The following is a 22,184-nucleotide window of genomic DNA, read 5'->3' on the forward strand; positions in this document are numbered from 1 at the left end:
ACTCAACTCCTGTCAATCAGGGTCTGTTTTAAAGAAGAGATTGCTAAGGAGTCCTCAGTGTTCCAACTTGCAATTTCTTTTGTTTTTTGTGGATCATCAGTCTATCTGTCCGCTTTGCTGCATGTCAGTGCGGAGAGCGCTCTCCATGGTGCTGAAATCTTTTTTCCTGTTGTATTCCACTATTCCAGGAATTTCCAGAATTGTAACGTGTGAGAGATGGGATCTGTCACTGGGCAGCCCGTGCCCTTAACCAGTTGTGAGCTTGTAGAGTGGCTATATTTTCGAGCTGTATAACGTTATAATGTAGGCTAATACAAGTTCACGCGCGCACATTGTCAGCATGTAGGCCTAGGCACAGTGACCTCCCTCTCTCTCTCTCTCTCTCTCTCTCCCTCTCTCTCCCTCTCTCTCCCTCTCTCTCCCTCTCTCCCTCTCGTGCGTGTGCTGGGAGCACGGGTGGTAGGTTGTGAGTGAATGAGTGAGAGGCCTGAAACTCTTGGATTCTACTGTTTCTGTTGTTTTTCGCATGATCAGGTAAGGTTATCCTTTTCTTTATTTTCGCTGGATTGTGAAGTTACTCGGCTGTTTGGCGTGACTTGGGAAGAGGCTTGGGGGAGAGATGGCGTCCATCCGTCTCTGTCCATTAAGCATGGAGTTCGGCTGGTACCGCAGCCTTTTGTTACGGTGGAAGAGGTTTTGTTGGCTGTCGGAGAACTGATTGAGCACGTTAACCTTGAATATGCATCGCGCATGAATAAAGGTGTTATCGTGTTTGTTAAAGAGGAAAGATATGTGCATCAACTTGTTGCGAGCGGTGTGTTTATACGTGACCTGTTTGTACAGGTTTCCCCTATATGCACCCTCTACGAGAGTTATAGTTTCAGGTGTAGGCCTACCGCCGTTTATCCCAAACGAGCTGTTAGAGCAAGAACTCAAACGCTTTGGCAAGTTTTCCAGCCCACTCAAGGCTGTAAGTCTCGGGTGTAAAGACGCGAAGCTAAAGCATGTTCACTCACTTCGCAGACAGGCATACATGTTCCTCGACTCTCCTACACAGGAGTTGGAGGTGTCATTCAAAGTGAAATATGACAATAGTCACTATATGGTCTATGCTAATGGTGGCAACATGAGATGTTTTAAGTGCGGGATGTTTGGACATACATAAGCGTATTGCGTGTCCGCAAAAACAAAGAGCCGAGGCTGCAGTAGAAGGGCAGGCTGTAGCCAGGGCACCGAGGGTTAGGGTTAGGCTGACGGCCCCGCCCCTTGATAATGATGATGATGATGATGATGATGATAGCGCAGCAGACGAGCAGCCAGTGTTAGAACAGAATGGTGTTGTTAGCGCGACAGACGAGCAGACAGCGATAGAACAGATTGATGAAACACAAGGATCAGCAGATGAGGCTGAAGTTGTGAGTCAGACTTCACAGTTGACACACTCGCAAACTGAAGCTGACGTGGCTGATGCTGGCGTTGACGTAGGTACCTCCTTGTCTAACAGTCAGCAGAACAGTGAGATGGAAGAAGAGGAGTATGCTGAACAAAACGAGGCTTACTCCTTGCATGAAATAAATGATTTTCTGGATGAGACTTTTGGGAAATCTGTCAAAGTAAAGGACTATTTTCCTAATAAATAGGGAAGTTCATAAGGAGTGTCAATGTTTTACAGAAAACAGTTGGGACTGACCTATTGGACGAAAGAAAGAGGTTTCGATTGAGGAAGTTTGTAACTTCTTTGAAAAAGGCAGAGGAAGCACCCAGTAAGAGGGCAGGAAGGAGGGCTGCTGCCCAAAAAAAAAAAAAAGTAAATAATGATGATTATGCATCACAAGGGGTCTTGCTCACTCTCAAGCTGGTTTATACTGATCTCTATTTTTCTGCACTCTTATTTTCTGATGGGGGGGCTTAAGATTCTTTAAGGTTAAGGTTAAGGTTCTTTGAATATGAATGGAGGGAGGGACAGGCATAAGAGGGCTCTAATAGCAGAGGTAGTAGAGCAGAAGAGAATTGATGTGCTTTTTTTGCAAGAGACTCACAGCGATGAGGATAATGAAGTAGACTGGGGCCTGTTTTGGAAGGGCTCCTTTTTTCTAAGCCATGGCAGCAATGTCAGTGGAGGTGTTGCAGTTATCTTCTCAGACAAGCTACATGTGAATATTTTGTCTAAAGAAGAGCTTGTAAAGGGGAGGGTGGCAGTGGTCAGAGCAGAAGTTGAGGGGTGTGTGTTCTGCTTTGTTAATGTTTATGCCCCTAACCAAGGCTCAGAGAGAATATCTCTTTTTAATAAATTAAAAGACGAGCTGGCCACGAACCAGGACCTCAAGATTGTTTCAGGTGACTGGAATTGCACAACAGACTTTACTCTTGATCGTATGAGCGAGGAGCCACACTTACAGTCATCTGTCAGTCTAAAAAACACAATTAGTCACCTAGAATTAATAGATGCTTGGAGACTGAAGCATGAAAAAGCAAGGCAGTACACATGGATTAAGGTAGTGGATAACAGGGTGAGTGCGGCTAGACTGGACAGGATATATGTATCAGAAGGGCTCAGAGGTCAGCTGACTAGCAGTTGCATTAGTCCAGTGGGGTTCAGTGATCACCATTTAACCTCTGTATGTCTGAGTCTTTCTTCTGGAGAGAGAGTTAGCAGTTACTGGCATTTCAACACAAAACTCCTGCAGGACACAACTTTTTGTCAGACTTTTAAAACATTTTGGTCAATCTGGACTCAGAGAAAAAGTGATTTTGAGTCACTGAGCATGTGGTGGGAAATAGGGAAAGCACAGATCCGTGTTTTTTGCCAGCAGTATACATCTTACACAACAACTAACACTAGGGAAGTGATGGAAAGGCTGGAGACCGAAATAAAGAACATTGAAAGTGGACTACACTCCGACACAAGCTCCGGCGATGATACTTTGCTCCAGGAAAAAAGATTGGAGCTTAACTCCTTTATGAGGGAGAGAGTGAAGGGAGCTCTCGTTAGAGCTGTCAATGTCAATTAAGGACATGGATGCTCCAAGTGCGTTCTTTTTTAACTTGGAGAAGAAGAAGGCAAAGGGGAGGCAGATGTCCTGTCTAACACTGCCAGATGGCAGGATTTCTACGGACTCTGGTGAGATGAGGAGATGCGCTGTGGATTTCTACACAGCTCTATTCGGAGCGGAGCCATGTGAAGAGCAATGCCAGTCAGAACTCTTGGAAGGTCTGGTCAAACTCACACGCAGGGAGAGAGCTGACTTGGATAGAAACCTGTCGTACGAAGAACTGACCACAGCAGTAGGGCAGCTAACTGCGGGTCGAGCACCAGGGGTAGATGGGCTGCCTATTGAGCTCTACAAGGCTTTCTGGGAATGCATGGGACACGACTTCCATGGAGTAATGATGGAATGCTACCAGAACGGCTCGCTGCCACCCTCATGCAGGAGAGCAGTTCTCTCGCTCCTCCCCAAAAAGGGAGACCTAGCCCTCCTGAAGAACTGGAGACCCGTAGCCTTACTGTGCTCGGACTATAAAGTGCTCTCCAGGGCGCTTTCCAACAGACTGAAGGACCATCTAGGTGTACTAATACAACCGGACCAAACTTATTGTGTGCCAGAAAGAACTATCATGGACAATTTGTTTTTAATTAGGGATGTTTTGGAGGTTTGTAAGGCACATGAAATAAATGTCGGGATATTATCTATTGATCAAGAAAAGGCCTTCGATAAAGTAGACCATGGCTACCTTTTCTCTACCTTGAGTGGCTTCGGTATTGGGGAGGGATTCATAAAATGGATAGGTTTGTTGTACAATGATGCAAGCTGCATGGTTAAGGTGGGAGGTGGGCTAAGTCGACCTATACCAGTGAGTAGGGGGATCAGACAGGGGTGTCCCATATCCGGTCAGCTCTACAGTATTGTCATTGAACCTCTTTTATGTAAGTTCAGGAGCACTCTTAATGGCCTATCTCTGCCCGGAATGACCCAAAGCCCCCCTTATGTCGTCTCAGCTTATGCTGATGATGTAAGCATTTTTATTATTAGGAACCAGGAGGATATAGAGGGAATAACAAAATGCCTTGACGTGTATCAAAAAGCTTCATCAGCTAGGGTGAATTGGGGGAAGTGTGAGGCCCTACAGGTGGGGCACTGGAGGGGGGAGGTGGTTCCCAACCTGCCTGGAGGTCTACAGTGGGGAAGGCAGGGGATGAGGTTTCTGGGAGTCCACTTAGGTACGGCAGAATATCAGGAAAATAGTTGGGAGGGAGTGCTGGAGAAAGTGCGTGTCAGGCTGTCAAAGTGGAGATGGCTCCTACCCCAGCTATCTTTTCGGGGGAGGGTCTTGGTCGTGAACAACTTAGTTGCCTCTATGCTCTGGCACAGACTGATTGTTCTACCTCCGCCCAGGGGCCTAATAGAGGAGGTGCAAAGATTGTTGGTCGACTTCTTCTGGTCCGGGCAGCATTGGATAAGGGCTGCGGCTCTGTACCTTCCAGTGGAGGAAGGTGGACAAGGCCTAATAGACATTTCCTCGCGAGTGTCTGCTTTCAGGCTTGAAGCAGGCCAGAGACTGCTGTATGACTGTGGGGCAAGGTGGCTGGGCACAGCCAGCCTAATATTAAAGAAGGCCGGTCGCTTGGGCTATGACAAACAGCTGTTCTTATTGAACCTGAACGAGGCGGACATTACTGGACTTACACCGTTCTATGCCTCAGTCCTTCAAGCGTGGCAGGCTCTTCAGGCCTCCAGGGACCCCGGTGACGTACCTGGGATGTGGATTTTCGAGGAACCACTGTTCTACAATGACTTTTTAAAGACTGAAACCCTGTCATCACCCAGTCTGAGGGCTGCTCTACGAGAGTCAGGCTGTGTCAAGTTGGGGCACCTGCTGAAAGCCACGCGGACATCCGTGGATGGCCAACATCAGATCCTCAAGGCTTTTGTTGAGGATAGTTCGAGAGGTCTGTGGTTCCTTATCGGAGCCCCTAAGAGTGTATGCTGAAAACCATGACAATTCTGACCAATGGGATGATGAGTGTGTGTACAGCTTTCCATCTCTAACTGTCACTCCTGCTGTTGGGGAGTGGCAGGAGGGGGAGGACCAACTTCTCTCATTCAAAACCCCAAAACTGGGGCAATTCAGTGAGATGGAAAAGAAGAAGGCCTATCACACCTGTGTTAAGGTCTCACATGCACGCTCGTTGACGGGGTACAGAGCATCAAGGTGGGCTGGGGTTTTTGGCCCGGACTCTTCCCCGAAGGGTTGTTGGAGGTCACTGTACAAGAGGCCAATCGACAAGCGTGCGGCCGACCTCCAGTGGAGGATTGTGCATGGGGCCATCGCCACTAATAGACACCTGACACACCTGGATCCAAGCACAGGGGAGGGCTGTCCTTTCTGCTCACTACCAGAAACGCTCGCACACTTGTTTACTAAGTGTATAAGGTTAAAAAGTGTTCTTGACTTGTTAGAGTGGTGGTTCCTCGGATTATGGGAAGTTTTTTCTTTTGAGAAATTTATTTTTGGTCCAAAGTATGCTGTAGTAAGGAAGATGGTGCATACGATGCTAAATTTCATGTCTGGTATGGCAAAGCTTGCAATCTGGATCACCAGAAGGAACAAGCTAAAGGGGGCTGGGTCTATAGATCCAGTGCAAGTCCTAACGGGGATGGTGGCTGCTAGACTTAGGGCAGAGCATGCATACTACAAGCTAACAAACAATATGGAAGGCTTTGTTCATATTTGGGCTGTTGGGGGGGTGTTATGTTGGCCACAGGAAGAGGAGAGCTGGTCCTTTGCTTCTAAAAAAGAAAAGAAAAAAAAGAAGTATATTATTCCTGTACTGCGTAGCTGATTGAGGGTGGAACAATTTTGTAACAAGTTGAGCTGATTTGGAAAGCTGTGGTTTTAATAAAGAGCTTTTAAAAATCTTCTCTCTCTCTCTCTCTCTCTCTCTCTCTCTCTCTCTCTCTCCATGACCATGAATCTCTCCATGACCATGAATCTCTCTCTCTCTCTCTCTCTCTCTCTCTCTCTCTCTCTCTCTCTCTCTCTCTCCACATGACCATGAAATGGAAAGCAAAATACAGCACGATATAGTTTCACATGAGGCTATGCACACACCACGCATAGACTTGTTGGTGTAGGCTATGCGCAATGGCATTTGGCCCGGGTCCTTATTGGTAGGTTAATATCCACAGTTTATCCGTAGCGGTCCGCAATTAACCTATATTGTTCAAGCTTCACACTCCAATACAAATGAAACTATTTGAATAAAGGTTGTACACATCAGTACAGGGCACTACCCTACCATCTCTCTAGATATCATTTGATAATGGCATATTAAAAACATGACTTGTACACCCAATGAAAATATAAACTTCACAGAATATATACCACTTTGAATTATAGCAATCGGTTGAAGATTATCTGAATGTCGCACAAGTAAAATATCAACTTCTTTGCAACGGGCCATTGCGCTGAGCACTGGCAGTGTTTTACCTATTGAGGACCTCTGCTTACATGGTGAGTGGGGCACCGACGATCTGCAACCCATGACCCTCCAGCATGCAGGCGACGATTAGCTATATGAAAAGGCAAAACGTCTATCTGACCACTATACAACAGGGAGCTAGCAAATGACTTTCCCACTCAAACCGACATAAATACAAGAAGCTCTCTACTCCCAGGACAGACTTTAGTTCGCCTGCAAAATGGCAGCCTTTTATACCCAGCTGGAGATAATGAGAATGGACATTTACAGTTTACAGACAGTTGGAGCAGCTTGTGGCTCACCCTGGCCTCCCCGTCAGTCTTTGCAGGTGGCGCTGCTGGAGCTGGTGCTGCCATCATGAGAGATCTTCTTCCATGGGATTGGGCTGGTCTCTGGCTGGCTCTTCCTCCATGGGCTGGTCTCTGGCTGCTTGTGTCCGGACAACAGACCTCCACCTCTCAGCCCGCTCCTCCAGCCCTCCCTCTGGATTCAACACTGCCATGGCCCCTGGGTCAGCTAATGACCTACAGTACTCTGCTCGTCTTTCCTCCTTGCAACTCTTTACATAGCCTCTGTACTGTGCACGGGATCCCACCACTGCCACCAATTGTATGACCGTGTTAGTGGCTGGAGAAACAGTACAGAGGCATTGGTAAAGGTTAACCAATGATAGGTTTATTCGCCAAATGAGCATTACAAACCAGCATAAATACAAATTTTCTACTCCCGGCACAGACTTTAGTTCACCTGCAAAATGGCAGCCTTTTATACCCAGCTGGAGATAATTTGAATGGACTATACCATTTACAGGGGTGTCTTCAAATGAGAATATACCATAAATAAGCATACAATAAATACATAAATAACCAAACCATACAAATGTTACACGTTTCTGTGAACTACATGAACTATACAACTTATATAATAAGTCCATCACATTACAACATAAATAAGCAATCACAACAGCACATCTTAACCCCCCCCCCCCCCCTGCTATCCTGACATGGTCCAGCCCAATCCTTACTGAAACACATCACAGGCAATTATTAGGCATTCAATCAAACCTCAACAATAGAACTCCACATTATTGCACTTCCCAAACATATTGAATCTATAACCCACATTGCACTTGCCCCACATGTTTGTTAATCACCAAGCATTTCCCCAGGTGGAACTCGTTGGCTGAGTGGCCATCTCAGCTAAACAGGAAACAGTATTAAACAATAAAATCATGACTGCAAAATACAACTGTGCAAGTTAATAAAGTGCCAATATGCTGTGCAATTTAAGTAACAGAGGACCACTCTGTTACAAAAATACGAAATATTATTGTTCCCTATCACAGGTAAACACACACATCATCAGACTTCCAATTGTAATCTGGAATCATTGGATGTTTCTTGGTCTTGCAACAGACATGCTCTTCGACCACAAGGCTGATCAGACCCCGGACTCAGCGGCCTAGCTGTGTCCAAGTGGCATGCTAAAGCCAGCCCCCACTGTCTCCTTGCAGCTAGGTTTTACCAGTCTGTAGCTTTTTGGGTTGCTCCTCAAGTAAGAAAGATCAATTAAACATTCTAATCTAAAGCATCATTGATCACCTTTTGACAACATACAGGTATAACATTACAATTACAGTGTGACTGACTGGACCATAGCATGTGAAACCAGCTGTCCACTACTGTAGGCTAGTACATACACTTGCCTTAAATGTCCACTGTGGGGCAGCAGTGTTTCAAAAACAGTTTGGTCTATGAATACAAATTGAGTAAAACTGTTTTATATCATTTAACGATTTTCTTCAATTAATTAATCAACATTAAATATACTACTACTACTACAAAAATAATACTAATAATAATACATTATTAAAATATATTTAAGTACAGCAATACATGGCAATTTGAGGTCTTCTTTTCCTTTCAGCTTTTCCCTTCAGGGCGGGGTCGTCACAGCGACTCATCTGCCTCCATCTCACCCTGTCCTCTGCCTCCTTTTCTCTCTTTCACTACATCCCTAAATCTTCTCTTTGGTCTTCCTTGAGGCCTCCTGCCTGGCAGTTCCAACCTCAACATCCTTCTACCGATATACTCACTATCCCTCCTCTGTGTCCAACTCCAAACCACCTCAGTCTCAGTTTTCCACACTCTCCATTGCTCTGAAATGTTGACCCTATAAGTACTTAAGAGTCCTCCACCATGCACATTTCTGATTCATTTTTATTAACAATAAATTAATCCTTACAAAATGAAATGAGACAATTATTCAGAAATTATTAGCTCATCACTTTGAACATCGAAGGCTTACAATGTACACATTTACACATACACAGGTTTCACTGCCATGCTTTTTCATTCTGCTGTCCCAGTTCCACTGTGCTATTTTGTGCACATGCAACAGGTGTGTGGCATGTTTTCTTGTGTTGACCTGGTTGCACAGGATTTGTCCCAGCTGTGTGTGTGTGTGTGTGTGTGTGTGTGTGTGTGTGTGTGTGTGTGTGTGTGTGTGTGTGTGTGTGTGTGTGTGTGTGCGTGCGTGCGTGCGTGCGTGCGTATATCAAAGTTGGCGTGGGATCCGGCCCCAAAAGCCATGTTCATCTTTCCCATTCCAGTTACACAACCTTGACCGTTGCATTACTTGTTACTAAACAATTTATGATACATTCACCGTCTAATTTCCATTCAATGCCAGTATTTTATTGTATTTTTTACCTCTGGCTTACAAGGAGATTTACACGTCATTTCTCAAAGGGATTTGATTCTCAAGTATTATTATTATTTATTTTCAGATACAATACACCCATGCAATTGAGGCGTGGTTACAGTACATTCACATGCTAATCTCCTCAAGAACCTTCATGGTTCTCTTGGGTTCCATCAGGAGTAGCTCCTTGCCTAACCGAGCTCCGTTCTACTCTCCATGACACAGACCACACTGGCCTCACTGGCCGCACAGATGTTAATGGAAGTTCATTTGACATTATTAAGCATGCAGGTTTCAAGGAGCCCAAATTCCTCAAGTTCTTTTCCGTCTATCCTCAAGTTCTTTTTAGTCTATTCCGAGATGCCCGAGATTCCAGTCTCTGGCACTCTGAAGAAATGTGAACAGAGTGATGTCACTGCACTTGGTTCGCTGTGATCCCGGGGGGGGGGGGGCGGAGTCGTGCAATAGTTCATTTTTGCCCTCAACGAATACGTCTCTTGTTTATTTCTCATGTCGTATTCCTCCAATGCTTCACTCCACGTTCTCCACTTGATCTGTGAAAGTGCCAGTGTAACTGGAGGTCTTTGGGTTGCGGCTGGCCCCCCTGTAGCCCATCCTGGCCCCAGTCGGAGCACCCCCGCCCTGGGCCAGGTGGATCCTCTGGACCTCCCTCAGGTTCTGAGCCCGAACCTCCTTGCTCTGAATCGTCTCCACGACTCGGGTGGGGAACCAGCCCCTCTCCCCGTCGTGGAGCCTCTCACCCATCATCCAGCCTGGAGGGAGAAATGTTTGTTTTGTAATGATAATCAAAGTCTACAAAGTATGCTTTTAAATACTGTAAATGTAGTGGAGTAAAAGTACAACATTTGGTTCTGAGATGTAGTGGAGTAGAAGTAAAAGTGTTGGAAATTGGAAATACTCAAGTGGAGTACAAATACCTCAGATTGTACTTAAGTAAATGTCCACCACTGCGTTTAAGTGGTTTAAGTTGTCAGTAATGAGATCCAAGAGTATACAGCGTGTACCCACCGTCATCTGTTTTCTCCAGGATATTCAGGATGTCAGCCATTTCAATGGAAAGTTCATCTGGTTCCTGAGATGAGTATGACTGAATGCACTGCACCTGTGGAGAGTCTGATAAACACCACACAATTAGCATTCAGAAGAGAATCAGAATAATCTTTTTTGTCACATCACAGTTTAAACCAGGTGAAAAGTGGGTGAAATTCATTTTATGCATATAGTTCCCATTGTGTTATTTTCCCAAGAAAACAAAGAAAGGGAAGGAGAGAGAGAGGGGGCGGGGGGGGTGTTGTGGAAGGGGGGGGGGGGGTTAGCAGGGGTTAGGAGATCTAGGCAGTAGGCAAGAAAGAAAATGTAGAAGCTCGTTCCACACAAACAGCACACTCGTAGGGTCTCCCATAGCTAATTTACAATACAAGGGGTTTCCAGATATTCCCAAGCTTGTTTCACAAACGGCACAACCGTAGGGTCTCGCTTATGTTATTTACAAGCTGTACAACCAAGGGGTCTCTTTTCCACAAGAGAAAATACTATGCACTATATTTCAAGGTGCCACATTAATCAAGGTGCAACATTGTTCAAGGTGCAGGTGGCTCAAGAAGAGCTAAAGTCCAGGTCAACTATAGTCCCTGGTATAATCCACAGTAGGTTCAGGGAGAGCAAAAAGAAGGTCTAAGGCCAGCCTGTCATCAGGCCGCCGAGCAACACCCATGCCTTGCTCAGCGTCCTGATGGCAGACTCATGCCGTGCTTCAGCAATCTGACGGCTGTCGGGTGGAAACTGTTCCTTAGCCTGGTGGTGCTACTCTTGATACTGCGGTGCCATGCGGTACTGCGGTGCCTTCCGCGGGCGCAATAAGCACTTATATCTGCATATTATAGATAAAATGACTGTGCCCCTTGTGTTCTTAAATATGTGATTTAAAAAATATATATACATTTTAGTCAACTAAGTCAACTGTAGATTTAGTATACTAAAATATTGTGATATTTAGTTGACTAAAACCAGACTAACACTAAAACATTTCAGGTGACTAAAATGTGACTAAATCTAAATTAAAATGTATTCAAAAGTCATGACTAAAACTAAATCAAACTTTTCTGTCAAAAGCAACACTCGTGGCCCAGGCCGTAGCGTAACGGTCTGGGCACCGGACTGGTGATCCAGTCGCGGTGTGCCGCGGGTTCGACTCCCGGACCCGACACGGCCTTTACCGCATGTCATCCCCCCATCTCTCTCCCGTTTCCTGTCAGCCTACTGTCTGTCCCTTAGAAAATCAATAAAGGCGTAAGCCGCAAAAAAAAAAAAAAAAAAAAAAAAAAGCAACACTCGTGTCTCTCACCTGGTTGATGGGCACTGGTCGACATAACAACACTAGTGTCTCTCACCTGGTTGATGGGCACTGGTCGACATAACACTAGTGTCTCTCACCTGGTTGATGGGCACTGGTCGACATAACACTAGTGTCTCTCACCTGGTTGATGGGCACTGGTCGACATAACACTAGTGTCTCTCACCTGGTTGATGGGCACTGGTCGACATAACAACACTAGTGTCTCTCACCTGGTTGATGGGCACTGGTCGACATAACACTAGTGTCTCTCACCTGGTTGATGGGCACTGGTCGACATAACACTAGTGTCTCTCACCTGGTTGATGGGCACTGGTCGACATAACAACACTAGTGTCTCTCACCTGGTTGATGGGCACTGGTCGACATAACAACACTAGTGTCTCTCACCTGGTTGATGGGCACTGGTCGACATAACAACACTAGTGTCTCTCACCTGGTTGATGGGCACTGGTCGACATAAAGCGTGTGCGTCGGTTGGGAGTGAGAGCACAAATCCATCGCAGCTTTTCGCTCCTGTCAATGTCAGACATTTGGGATTGATCAATACTAGCCAGTTATTGCAACCATTTTCATATCATTATTTATACAGAATTTGAGCCACGGACCACCATTTGATGAGATTTAACCTCTCATGCCAAAGACTTAAGACTATTTTGTCCACAATTGCATGCTGTATGTTGGTACCATTAGGAGAGAAAATAACAATTATTCTACATTATCTGATTGTGTAGACTTCTTGTAAATTAAGTAATGCAGATCTTTAACAATAATTTTAATCTTGAGAGCAAGGGTCCAATTGGTTACCAACTCTACATCATTTAGCTGGGGACCACATGGAACCCCCTCAAGGCTCAAGGGCCACTGGTTGAGAACCACTGAGTTATTGACTTGTTGCCATTCTGCCAAACGTCCCTTGAAATATGTATCCTCCCCTATTTGGAAACTTAAAGACGTGTCCCTTATTGCACTGATAAGGGACACACTTTGTTATTTTTTGGGGAATCAATTAACAAACAGAATGTACGACCGTGGAAGCAAAATAAATAATAATAAAAAAAAAAAAAACAGTGGTTCTCAAAAATAGCAGATCTACAAGCTCAGATATACAAGCTTGTACAGTTTTGAAAAATCTTGAAAGTATCTACAAAAACGTTCAGATGGGGGGGTAAGGAGTCTGTGGCCAAATTCATCATTCATCATTTTGGGGGTCCTTAACACGTTAGTTTGAGAACTACTGATTTAAAAGCATTTGTAGTCCTAATGGTATACAAACACTAAACTTAATTTACAAGAAGTCCTTTTTCAGGTAGTTGGCAACCCTAGTTTTGCAGACTGAGGTTTGCTGTAGTGTTGCTCCAGATACTCACATGCTGGTGGTCTTCAGCAAGTAACTGACGGGACGTTCTTCCTGGTTCTCCAGGAGCTTCAGATTGAAGACGTTTGCCAGCTGCTGGCCTTGGTCCTCGCAGTCTTCAGTCCTCAACATGGCACGTGTGCACCAGTCAATGACCTGGAACTTCTCCCCGCTATTAAAGGTAGGGCAACAGGTAAGGAACAACCTCTGATATTTAAATAATACTCAATGTCTAAACAAAACATATCACTTTCCTTTTTCATATCATTATATGGAAATGACTGAGGATAAGTGATGTTTTGGATTAAAGCAAAATGACTGTTTTTTTATAGTCTGATAGTAGGCTACTCATTGATAGTGTTTATTCAATAGTCTCACCATCTCTCCGCCTCTTTAATAAACCAATCAGGAAAAAGTACCCATTTATTTATTATTTATTTTGTTTGTATTTCCTGTGCAAGTTCTTTCTTCTGATTGGATGGAATAAATATCCCGACCTGAAAATGCATTTTCTGCTTACTAAAGAACTGGAGAGATAGGGACACTGCTGTTACCGAACAAATATTCTATATCAATGAGTACTATCAGAATATGGAGCCATTTAACACACAAATTGTTAACAAAAATATCACTTATACCCTCCCTTTAAAAGGTACCTTTAAAATGAGATGTTTAGAAAATGTGACCATACAGGTATATAGCAGAGTGGAATTGCACACAGTGATGAAATCACAAGTGGAGGAAGCTTCTAGAAAGATGTACACTGTATGGCCAGTACTTGGAGTACAATATTGGCCGAGGCTTTATCCATTAGAAAAGGATTATAATCTCATCTTTGATGTATTTACAAACTGAAGCAATACCCCAAGAGTCTCCCCAGAGGAGGGCAATGACAAGGACATGTGACACAGATGCAGAGAAGGCTCAAACAAACCAGTGAACCACCTAGCTTGACTCAAATACACCAGAGTATAAGGCCAAGTGTGGACAAGGCACGGACGCATGCACACCGCACAGACAAACAGTCTGGTGAGATGTACGACACGAGGACCCTAGGCAGGAAGCAAACCATAGTCCTAGAGATCCTCTAGTCTAATTATAAGTATCCTTGGATTTCTATTTCTATATACAGAGTTTATGAGGGTTTGGGGGTGGACCTCCTTCACACCTCTACACAGAACCGCTCGACTGAATGAATGTTGGCGCGGGCAGATGTAGCTGTTCAAACACCTTTTTTTAAATATTAAAAAAACATATTTATTGTTTTATTGGGATACATCACTGAGGATACGTCCCAGGTGCATCCATGCGATGTTTTTTAGTTATAGTTTAAGTTATTCTATTTATAGTGACTCATAGGAATAGACTACCGGTATGTGACAACCAGGTATAGTCTGGTGACCACCGGAGAGACGGGTGACAGCCGGAATGTAGATGGCACCCGGGTGAGCAGTATGGGTTAGCGCCCCAGCCTGTGTCCTCCGTGAGGAGGGAGCCCAAGAAACCCTCGGTGAGGAGGGCCATTATAATCCACCAATCCTGAATGAAGTGCCTGCAGGTGCTGGGAGTCTGGTTTGTGTGGCCCTGGTTTTTCCCTAATGGGACTGATTGAGGGTAGCTACTGGGACGTAAGTCGGGACTTGATCACCCCAGCTGGGTCACCTGAGTGAGGGGTATGATAATCGAGAGACCCGAAACCCTGATGACCTTGAGATACATCACTGAGGATACGTCCCAGGTGCATCCAACTTTTTTTTTAACAGGCTTGATTAACGTTTCCTCTTTGCAAATGAATTGGCGGCACATTTGGTTACCCTGCCAACCTGGAGAGGCGCTTGGTGATGAGCAGCAGGTTGTTGAACAGGAACAGGTAGACTGGGTGGTAGAGCTTGCGGCTACGCATGGTTCGAGTGCTCTTGGGTCCATTCATCTGCTGCACTTCACCCTTCCTCAGGAGCCAGCGGGAGTGAGAGATGATAGCCACGGACTGCAATGGTGAATAACAGACCATATAAGTTCAGTGTTAAAAGAAAAGGTTTGCTATAGGATAATTTAATAATGTTCACAGATACATACCCAGATTAATAAAATATCAGTCTATTACAGTACAGCAGTGGTTCCAAAACGTTTTAGCTCAAGACCCCAAAAAATGAAGTAGACTGAAAATAGCAGATACGAGCTCACAACGCGTCACTTGTAGATCAGCTATTTTCACTAGTTGTTCAACATTTGTCTTCTAAAATGTCTTCATGAAGTTAATAGGAAAGAAATAATTATATAGATAATTATAGATAGATAGATATTTGGCAAATTGTATTACAGTCTTTTTTGAGCAGGTGCATATACTTAAACCATATACTGCAGATCAAGCCCAATGTTTAAAGGTTACATCTAGAACGTTTTATTCAGATAAGATGACTTTGATCTCTCTTGGCTGAGGACATTATACTTATGTAATTATAGTTGCAAGCAAAATCCACTTTGTCCCTATGATTGTGACCGTATGAAATGTGTTTTGACATGAATACCTTGGATTTAAATTCAAGTGTTTTGTCGATTGTGATGAGCTCCTCTGTGCGACTCATCTTCCTCACCCCCTCATTACACTCATACACAATCTGTTGTGGACAGAAATTCACACCATTAGGAAAGATTTAGATTAATCATACACTCAAAATTGCACTTACTGTAAGTACAGCACTTGAGTACATGTACAGTACTTAGTTACTTTCCAACACTGCTTGATGGCTATTTACCTTCTCCAATAGCTGATGTGCTTTGATTGCGTTGTGCTCCCTCTCAGAGTTCACCTCTACCTTTTTTAGGATGTTCTGTACAAAGAAAACACACATTTAAAAACATAACATAACATGAACATTTTCAAAGTGGAAATATTTTATACTTTTTATATAAAAGAAAAAAAAGTGTTAAATCGCTCCACGAAGAAGCAGGGCAAAATTGGACCATTAGGGCTGTGGCCCAGGGGCCCTTGGCTCTCAGGGGCCCTTCGGGGGAAATTGGGTCAATTTAGGTCAAAAAGTTGATACAAACACGAAGACTTTGCGCATGAGCGCTATGGGGGCCCCAAATAAATTAGCGGCCCAGGGGCCCTCGTTGCGGTTAATCCGTCCCTGCAAAGAAGTATCATGTTCACAGGTTGCACGTGCGCCACACATGTGAACATGATATGAACTGCCTCTTTGTGGGCTTCTAATTGGATGAAGTATCCCAACCTGAAAAATTATTTTCTGTTCACTGGAGCGACTCGCCAGAGTCGCCACTTAGCCACTCGGCTACTGCCTCCTGTCATATTATATGATGTTTGTCAAATTCCCCACGCATCACATTGAAAGGCTTCAGTAGCCTACTGTACTCACCTGTACGAGTAGCTTGAGCCTGGTGATCCTCTGGAAGGGGAGGATGAGGAAGGAGGTGAAGGACAGACCTCGGACTCTAGGCTGGTTCTCCAGCGCAGCCATGGCCTCACGAAATGCCTGGTTTCCCTGTCTGGACAAAACACAGGAATGATCAGTGGAGATGCTCGGTTGTTTAACAGCAGAAAGCAGACGTGTCTTCTCAGGTGTCCCTCTATTTCTACTCTTTTGTGAAGGTTATAGGGTAGAGACTGAGACTGGAGTAGTAGGAGTGCTGTGTGTGTGTGTGTGTGTGTGTGTGTGTGTGTGTGTGTGTGTGTGTGTGTGTGCGCGCACGCGCGTGTGTGTGCATGCGTGTTCCAAAAGCGATCCGACCTAATTGACCTAATTTCTTTCATTATCAATGGCAAATATGAGACGTGACGGCCCCTCAAAAATCACCCTTGTGTGAAGTGAGCGGTGCCCTTTATCATGATGATGATGTATGATGATGAGAACGTCATCGTATTATTCTATACGGAATAAAAAGTTTATACAGAATAAATACATTTTGCCATTGACTTGGAAGACATAAACGTCACGGCCGGGGGCACACAAAGAAACACGTTGGATCGTTTAGCACAGAGCAAAAACACACAAAATCCCCACAACCACTGCTTTGCAATGTATTTGTCTGACCACAAGGGGGACACCTCCACAAATGCTACAAGAGCCACCAAGCCCACCATGAAAGTTTATCATGAGAGTACTCCCTCTGGGTTTTACTGTCTGCAATGTTGCTTGGGAGAGAGGGGGGGGGGGGGGGGGGGGGGCAATCGCCTTTTGCTTTGTGACGTGCAGTCTGTAAATAATCTGCAGTGGAATGAGCAGCACTGAAAACCTCTTAAGAAGCCTTCATGGGTGAGAAAATACCACAACAATACAGCAGCAGCAGCCAATGAAAGCAGCTGCTTCCGAGACAAACACAAGGCTACAACTACTGTAGTCAAGTCACTAGGTGTGTGTGTGTGTGTGTGTGTGTGTGTGTGTGTGTGTGTGTGTGTGTGTGTGTGTGTGTGTGTGTGTGTGTGTGTGTGTGTGTGTGTGTGTGTGTGTGTGTGTGTGTGTGTGTGTGTGTGTGTGTGTGTGTGTGTGTGTGTGTGTGTGCGCGCGCGTGCCTCATTGATATCCATGCAGAGCTGACAATCCTGACATGACTTTATATGTGAAGGGGTGTGACACAACGTTCTAGGTCAGAATGTGATATCAGCCAGTTTCAGACTTGGAGTATCTGATGACGGTATACACATGGAGGTCATGGAGTTTCCTCTCCTGTGATGTAGGGGACACAAAGCCCTGTAACACCTTGCAGCATCTCACATGATCAGAGTGGACCGTGGACCTGCAGTGATGTTGATTTTATGACATTATGATTGTGTTTCTGGCAGGTGTCGACTGTCGAGGCAGGTACCTAAGTCAAAGGCCTGTATTCAAAAGTTTACTCGAGTCAAATTACAAATGTATTGGCATCAAAAGCAGTCGATCTACAAGCTCATGCACAACATGTCGCATTGTGATGTGTTGTGAGCTTGTAGAACAACTATTTAGAATAGCAAAATTCTAAAGGTGTAGGAATGACCGTTAGTGGCTGGAGAATCAGTAAAGAGGCATTGGTAAAGGTTAACCAATGGTATGTTTTTTCACCAAAGGAGCACCAACTGGCATAACAACATAAACTAGAAAAAGTGCCCTTCTGGGCACAGGTCTCCACCAGGTTATCCACAGATCCGTGCAGTTAGAGGTAAAAACACTTTTCGGCCAGTTATAGCGCCACCTTGAGGCTGAGTTGAAATTGTTCATGTGGCATTTCGTCCTCGGCCTAGTGGGAATGTGGGTGCACAATTTCACGGAAATCACGCGATGTGTTCATGATTTACAGCATTTTGTTTGAAACTGAGCACTCCTGTGAACTTTGGAAGCCAATCTTAACCAATCAGGATGGAGTCTGATAAATCTGAAAGACCCGTTTCGTTGAATGGCTCTAGAGAGACTGTGTACCAATTTGCGTGATGTTTGGACAAAATCTGTAGGTGTACTGTGCAAAATCTTGTTTTGCACAAAGCGGCCTCCTGGTGGCGCTATAACAGGCTGTTCTGGAAAGTTTGGGGCAGAGGTTCATCGTTGGCATCCAGGGAGTGTGTGTGCAAAATATGGCATCGACCGGGTTAACGGTGGCCGAGATTAGCTGTTCACGGACACACGGACGGACGGACGGACGGACACACGGACGGACGGAGTGCAAAACATACTCTCCCCACATGCCTTCGGCCTGGTGGAGACAATAAGCAATCCCAACAGCACATCTTAACCCCCACTGCTATCCTGATATCGTCCAGCCCAATCCTTACTGAAACACATCACAGGCAATTGTTAGGCATTCAATCAAACCTCAACAATAGAACTCCACATTATTGCACTTTCCAAACATATTGAATCTATAACCCACATTGCACTTGCCCCTCATGTTTGTTAATCACCAAGCATTTCCCCAGGTGGAACTCATTGGCTGAGTGGCCATCTCAGCTAAACAGGAAACGGTATTCAACAATAAAATCATGACTGTGCAAGTTAATAAAGTGCCAAAACATGCCAAAGCGCCAGTGCTGTCACCCAGGCAGATGCGTGTACACGCTTATCGCCCTCAGGCGTCTTACTGGTAATGATCTAAATCTGCAAAGTAACTTGTAACTAAAGTTACAAATGAATGTACAGTATAGTAAATAGTATAGTACATAATGTACAGCCTCTGAGTTGTGGATATACTTTCCACCACTGATTTCTGGCTTTGCCACTGCTACACCAAAGCAGTAATTAATTAGCTAACTACAAGCCTGATTTATCCATAGAGTTATGAAGGATAGAGGGAGGACCGGAGCGACAGTCTGCTATGCATTTCAATGGAAGTTGCTCAGTGGCGAAGCACCCAGAAGACTGCCGGAAGTACCATTATAACTCATTGGCTCGAGCGAGCGGAAGTTGAGAGCGGTCTTAAATTTGAAGTCAGGGTTGACGCATGTTACGCACATGACGTCACTTACATGTAGTGGCAGCTTCAACGTTGGCCAGCCCTTCTGGGGGCTTGGATTTATCGTATGACAGTGTTGCATACTAAAAATAATCTACAAGCTCACAATGCGAACGTGCAACACATCATAGGATGGAGAATAAATCAACGGTGCAGAGAACAGTAGTGGTTTTACCCTGGATTACCCTGTGCACATACTGTAAGTGTACACACACACACACACACACACACACACCTTAAAATGTTATTGCTCACACACGCATATCCAATACCATATACGTACACCCATTGCTGCTTTTTGTCATATTTTCCAGAGCTTACGGGCGGGGTTGCCATTAAATTTTTCCTTTGCGTCTGTCCCTTATATTAGTCCGTGGGAATGTCACTGTGTGTCACTCAGGTATGTGGTAGTGATGACGACGGACTCAGGCTACATTCATCACCAACCACACCTTGCACATCACAGCCATCCAAATCAACAGCTAACCTGTTCTGTGCTCAAAATACAGATTTACAAAAACATTGGCGGGCTAAAAAGAATAAACACTCACACAGAGCGACAAATGAGGGGATGAAAGATCATCACTATTATGTCACATTTTCTGTCTCTCCCTATTCTGCTCTCTCTCTCTCTCTCTCTCTCTCTCTCTGTTTATGGAGAACATAGAGTTGTCATAAGCATTTAGACAGCTGAAGATCACCGGATTGTTATTCAAAGGAAAGTTGTGACATTGTTGCACCCAGTGTATTCAGTGTAGCGAGTAAAAGCTTCCCTCTCAGTTGATGGACAGCCACTTTGGGTTCTGCTGAAGCCCCCTGGCCCTGTGCTAATGAGCCAAGTTAGTATAGGTCAGACTTGCTTATTGTCAGCATCAGCCAAGAAACGAGGATATCTACCTCCCTTTACTTGGTAGGTGGAGCTGTGTCACACCTACCATCAGCTTGGCCACCCAAGCTGTGTATCACCCAAGCTGTGTATCACAGCTTGGGTGACTCTACCGACTGAACTCTCCAGGCACTAATGAGCCAAAGCTGCAGCCATACCGGATTTAGAGTCATACGGTGCGCTTAAACCAAGACCTAACCATACAAAGAAGATGGAATCCCCAGGCACAAGACCCTTCGTGTGACGCTACCAGTGCATGGATAGGCATAGGCACAGGTTCACATGACAACAGAAGCATGATGTCAAAAGTATAGAAAGGAGAAAACAGAAACCACATCGCCAACCACTCCCTTTCTTTCTTTTTTTTTAAGATATTTTTTTGCGGCTTACGCCTTTTATTGATTTTTGAAGGGACAGACAGTAGGCTGACAGGAAACGGGAGAGAGATGGGGGGATGACATGCAGTAAAGGCCGTGTCGGGTCCGGGAGTCGAACCCGCGGCACACTGCGACTGGATTACCAGTCCGGTGCCCAGACCGTTACGCTACGGCCTGGGCCAAGCCAACCACTCCCTTAGCCTTACAGCCAAAATATATAATCAAAATAAACCGCAAACCTGTTCTGTGCTGAAAGTACAGACTAACATTGATGGACAAAAGTTGGTAAAAGTTTAATAGGCAGTGTTGATGGAAACTGATGTCAAAATGCTCTCGCTAGCTGACTCTCACACAATCCTGTGAGTTGTTCATGTCAGGAACACCTGATGAGGCGGTATAGTATAGCACGTCTAATTGTAATCATAATTACATTAGCTGGTTGCAATGCAAAAGCAAACATTTGCAAGCTGTTTTGTAAATTGTGAGTTTGTGACACATGATTGTGACAATGAATTAACAGGCAGACTTTGTGATAATTCTTAAATTATATGGTATCCCCGACAAAATGATGCCATAAAAGTTCTATATGCAAATACATCAGTCAATCATTGGAGTTTACGCTCAGGCTCTCCTTCAGTCTCTTGAGCAGGCCTCCAACTGTGTTGGTCTTTATCTCAACGAGACAAAAACTGAATACGTAAATATATGCAAATCCAACAATAACCACGTTATCAAAACACTTAACAACACTCCTTTGAAACAGGTTGAGGACTACAAGTATTTGGGTTCATATATATATATCTTCTTCCCAAAAGGACTTTCAAACTAGGAAGGGTATGGCCTGGTCAGCCTGCAAGGACATGCATAAGATCTGGTCGTCCCAGCTTAGTAAGAGGTTCAAAGTAAAATATATTTAGGGCAACCGTCGAGCCTATTCTACTCTATGGCTCCGAGACATGGACACTATCAAAGAAAATGGAGAAACGGCTGGATGGCACTTACACCCGCTTTCTAATGAGAGCGCAAAATATCTCTTGGAAGAGCCACCCATCGACTAATCTAATATACGGAAACCTTGCCTGTGTTTCTTCACTAGTCCGATCCAGAAGAACACAGTTTGCTGGCCACTGCTACAGAGCTGATAATGAGGTTATATCCTTCAAAGTTGCAATGCATTAGTCTATTTTTGTACTATTATTTGTTGTACTTTGTGTGTCCAATGTATAAAGAACATAGCATTTGTACATTCAAAGAATGTTTTACCTAAACTAGTAACTAAGGTTTTCAAATAAATATAGTAGAGTAGTAGTACAATATTTGGATCCAAGATGCAGTGGAGTAGAAGCAAAAGTATTGGAATTTGGAAATAAACTACAAATATATCAAAATGTTACTTAAGTTGCAATATTTAGGAAAGACCTGAAATCATGGCTCCTTCTACACATTAACTGGTCATATTTAGCTTCCGACCCTGGATAGCCCATCTCCCATGCTCAGGACTATTCTCTCAGGGTACCTCTTGTCCTATGTATATAGCTCCCAGCCTTATATATAAGGATTATTTATTA

The 22,184-nt window shown here is 44.5% G+C and overlaps 1 protein-coding gene across 2 annotated transcripts in view; it reads right to left on the bottom strand.

Annotated features, from left to right (window-relative positions):
- Positions 1-9,038: 9,038 nt before the first annotated feature.
- Positions 9,039-22,184, bottom strand: part of ngef (neuronal guanine nucleotide exchange factor) — a 34,622-nt gene continuing 21,476 nt past the window's right edge. Inside the window, exons 8-15 of one of the 2 annotated variants that reach the window (XM_083772682.1) lie at positions 16,293-16,422; positions 15,672-15,746; positions 15,444-15,533; positions 14,739-14,902; positions 12,929-13,087; positions 11,995-12,074; positions 10,214-10,318; positions 9,039-9,957 (exon numbers count right to left, since the gene is read on the bottom strand). In XM_083772682.1, the coding sequence (XP_083628808.1) occupies positions 9,716-9,957; positions 10,214-10,318; positions 11,995-12,074; positions 12,929-13,087; positions 14,739-14,902; positions 15,444-15,533; positions 15,672-15,746; positions 16,293-16,422 (1,045 nt within the window). In that variant the 3' untranslated portion in view covers positions 9,039-9,715. Of the gene's footprint in view, positions 9,958-10,213; positions 10,319-11,994; positions 12,075-12,928; positions 13,088-14,729; positions 14,903-15,443; positions 15,534-15,671; positions 15,747-16,292; positions 16,423-22,184 lie in introns of both variants that reach the window. The other variant, XM_083772681.1, reaches the window with a different exon arrangement.

The sequence above is a fragment of the Protomyctophum parallelum genome, assembly GCF_964188405.1.
Source record: "Protomyctophum parallelum genome assembly, chromosome: 9".
In the NCBI taxonomy this organism is placed as follows: Eukaryota; Metazoa; Chordata; class Actinopteri; order Myctophiformes; family Myctophidae; genus Protomyctophum; species Protomyctophum parallelum.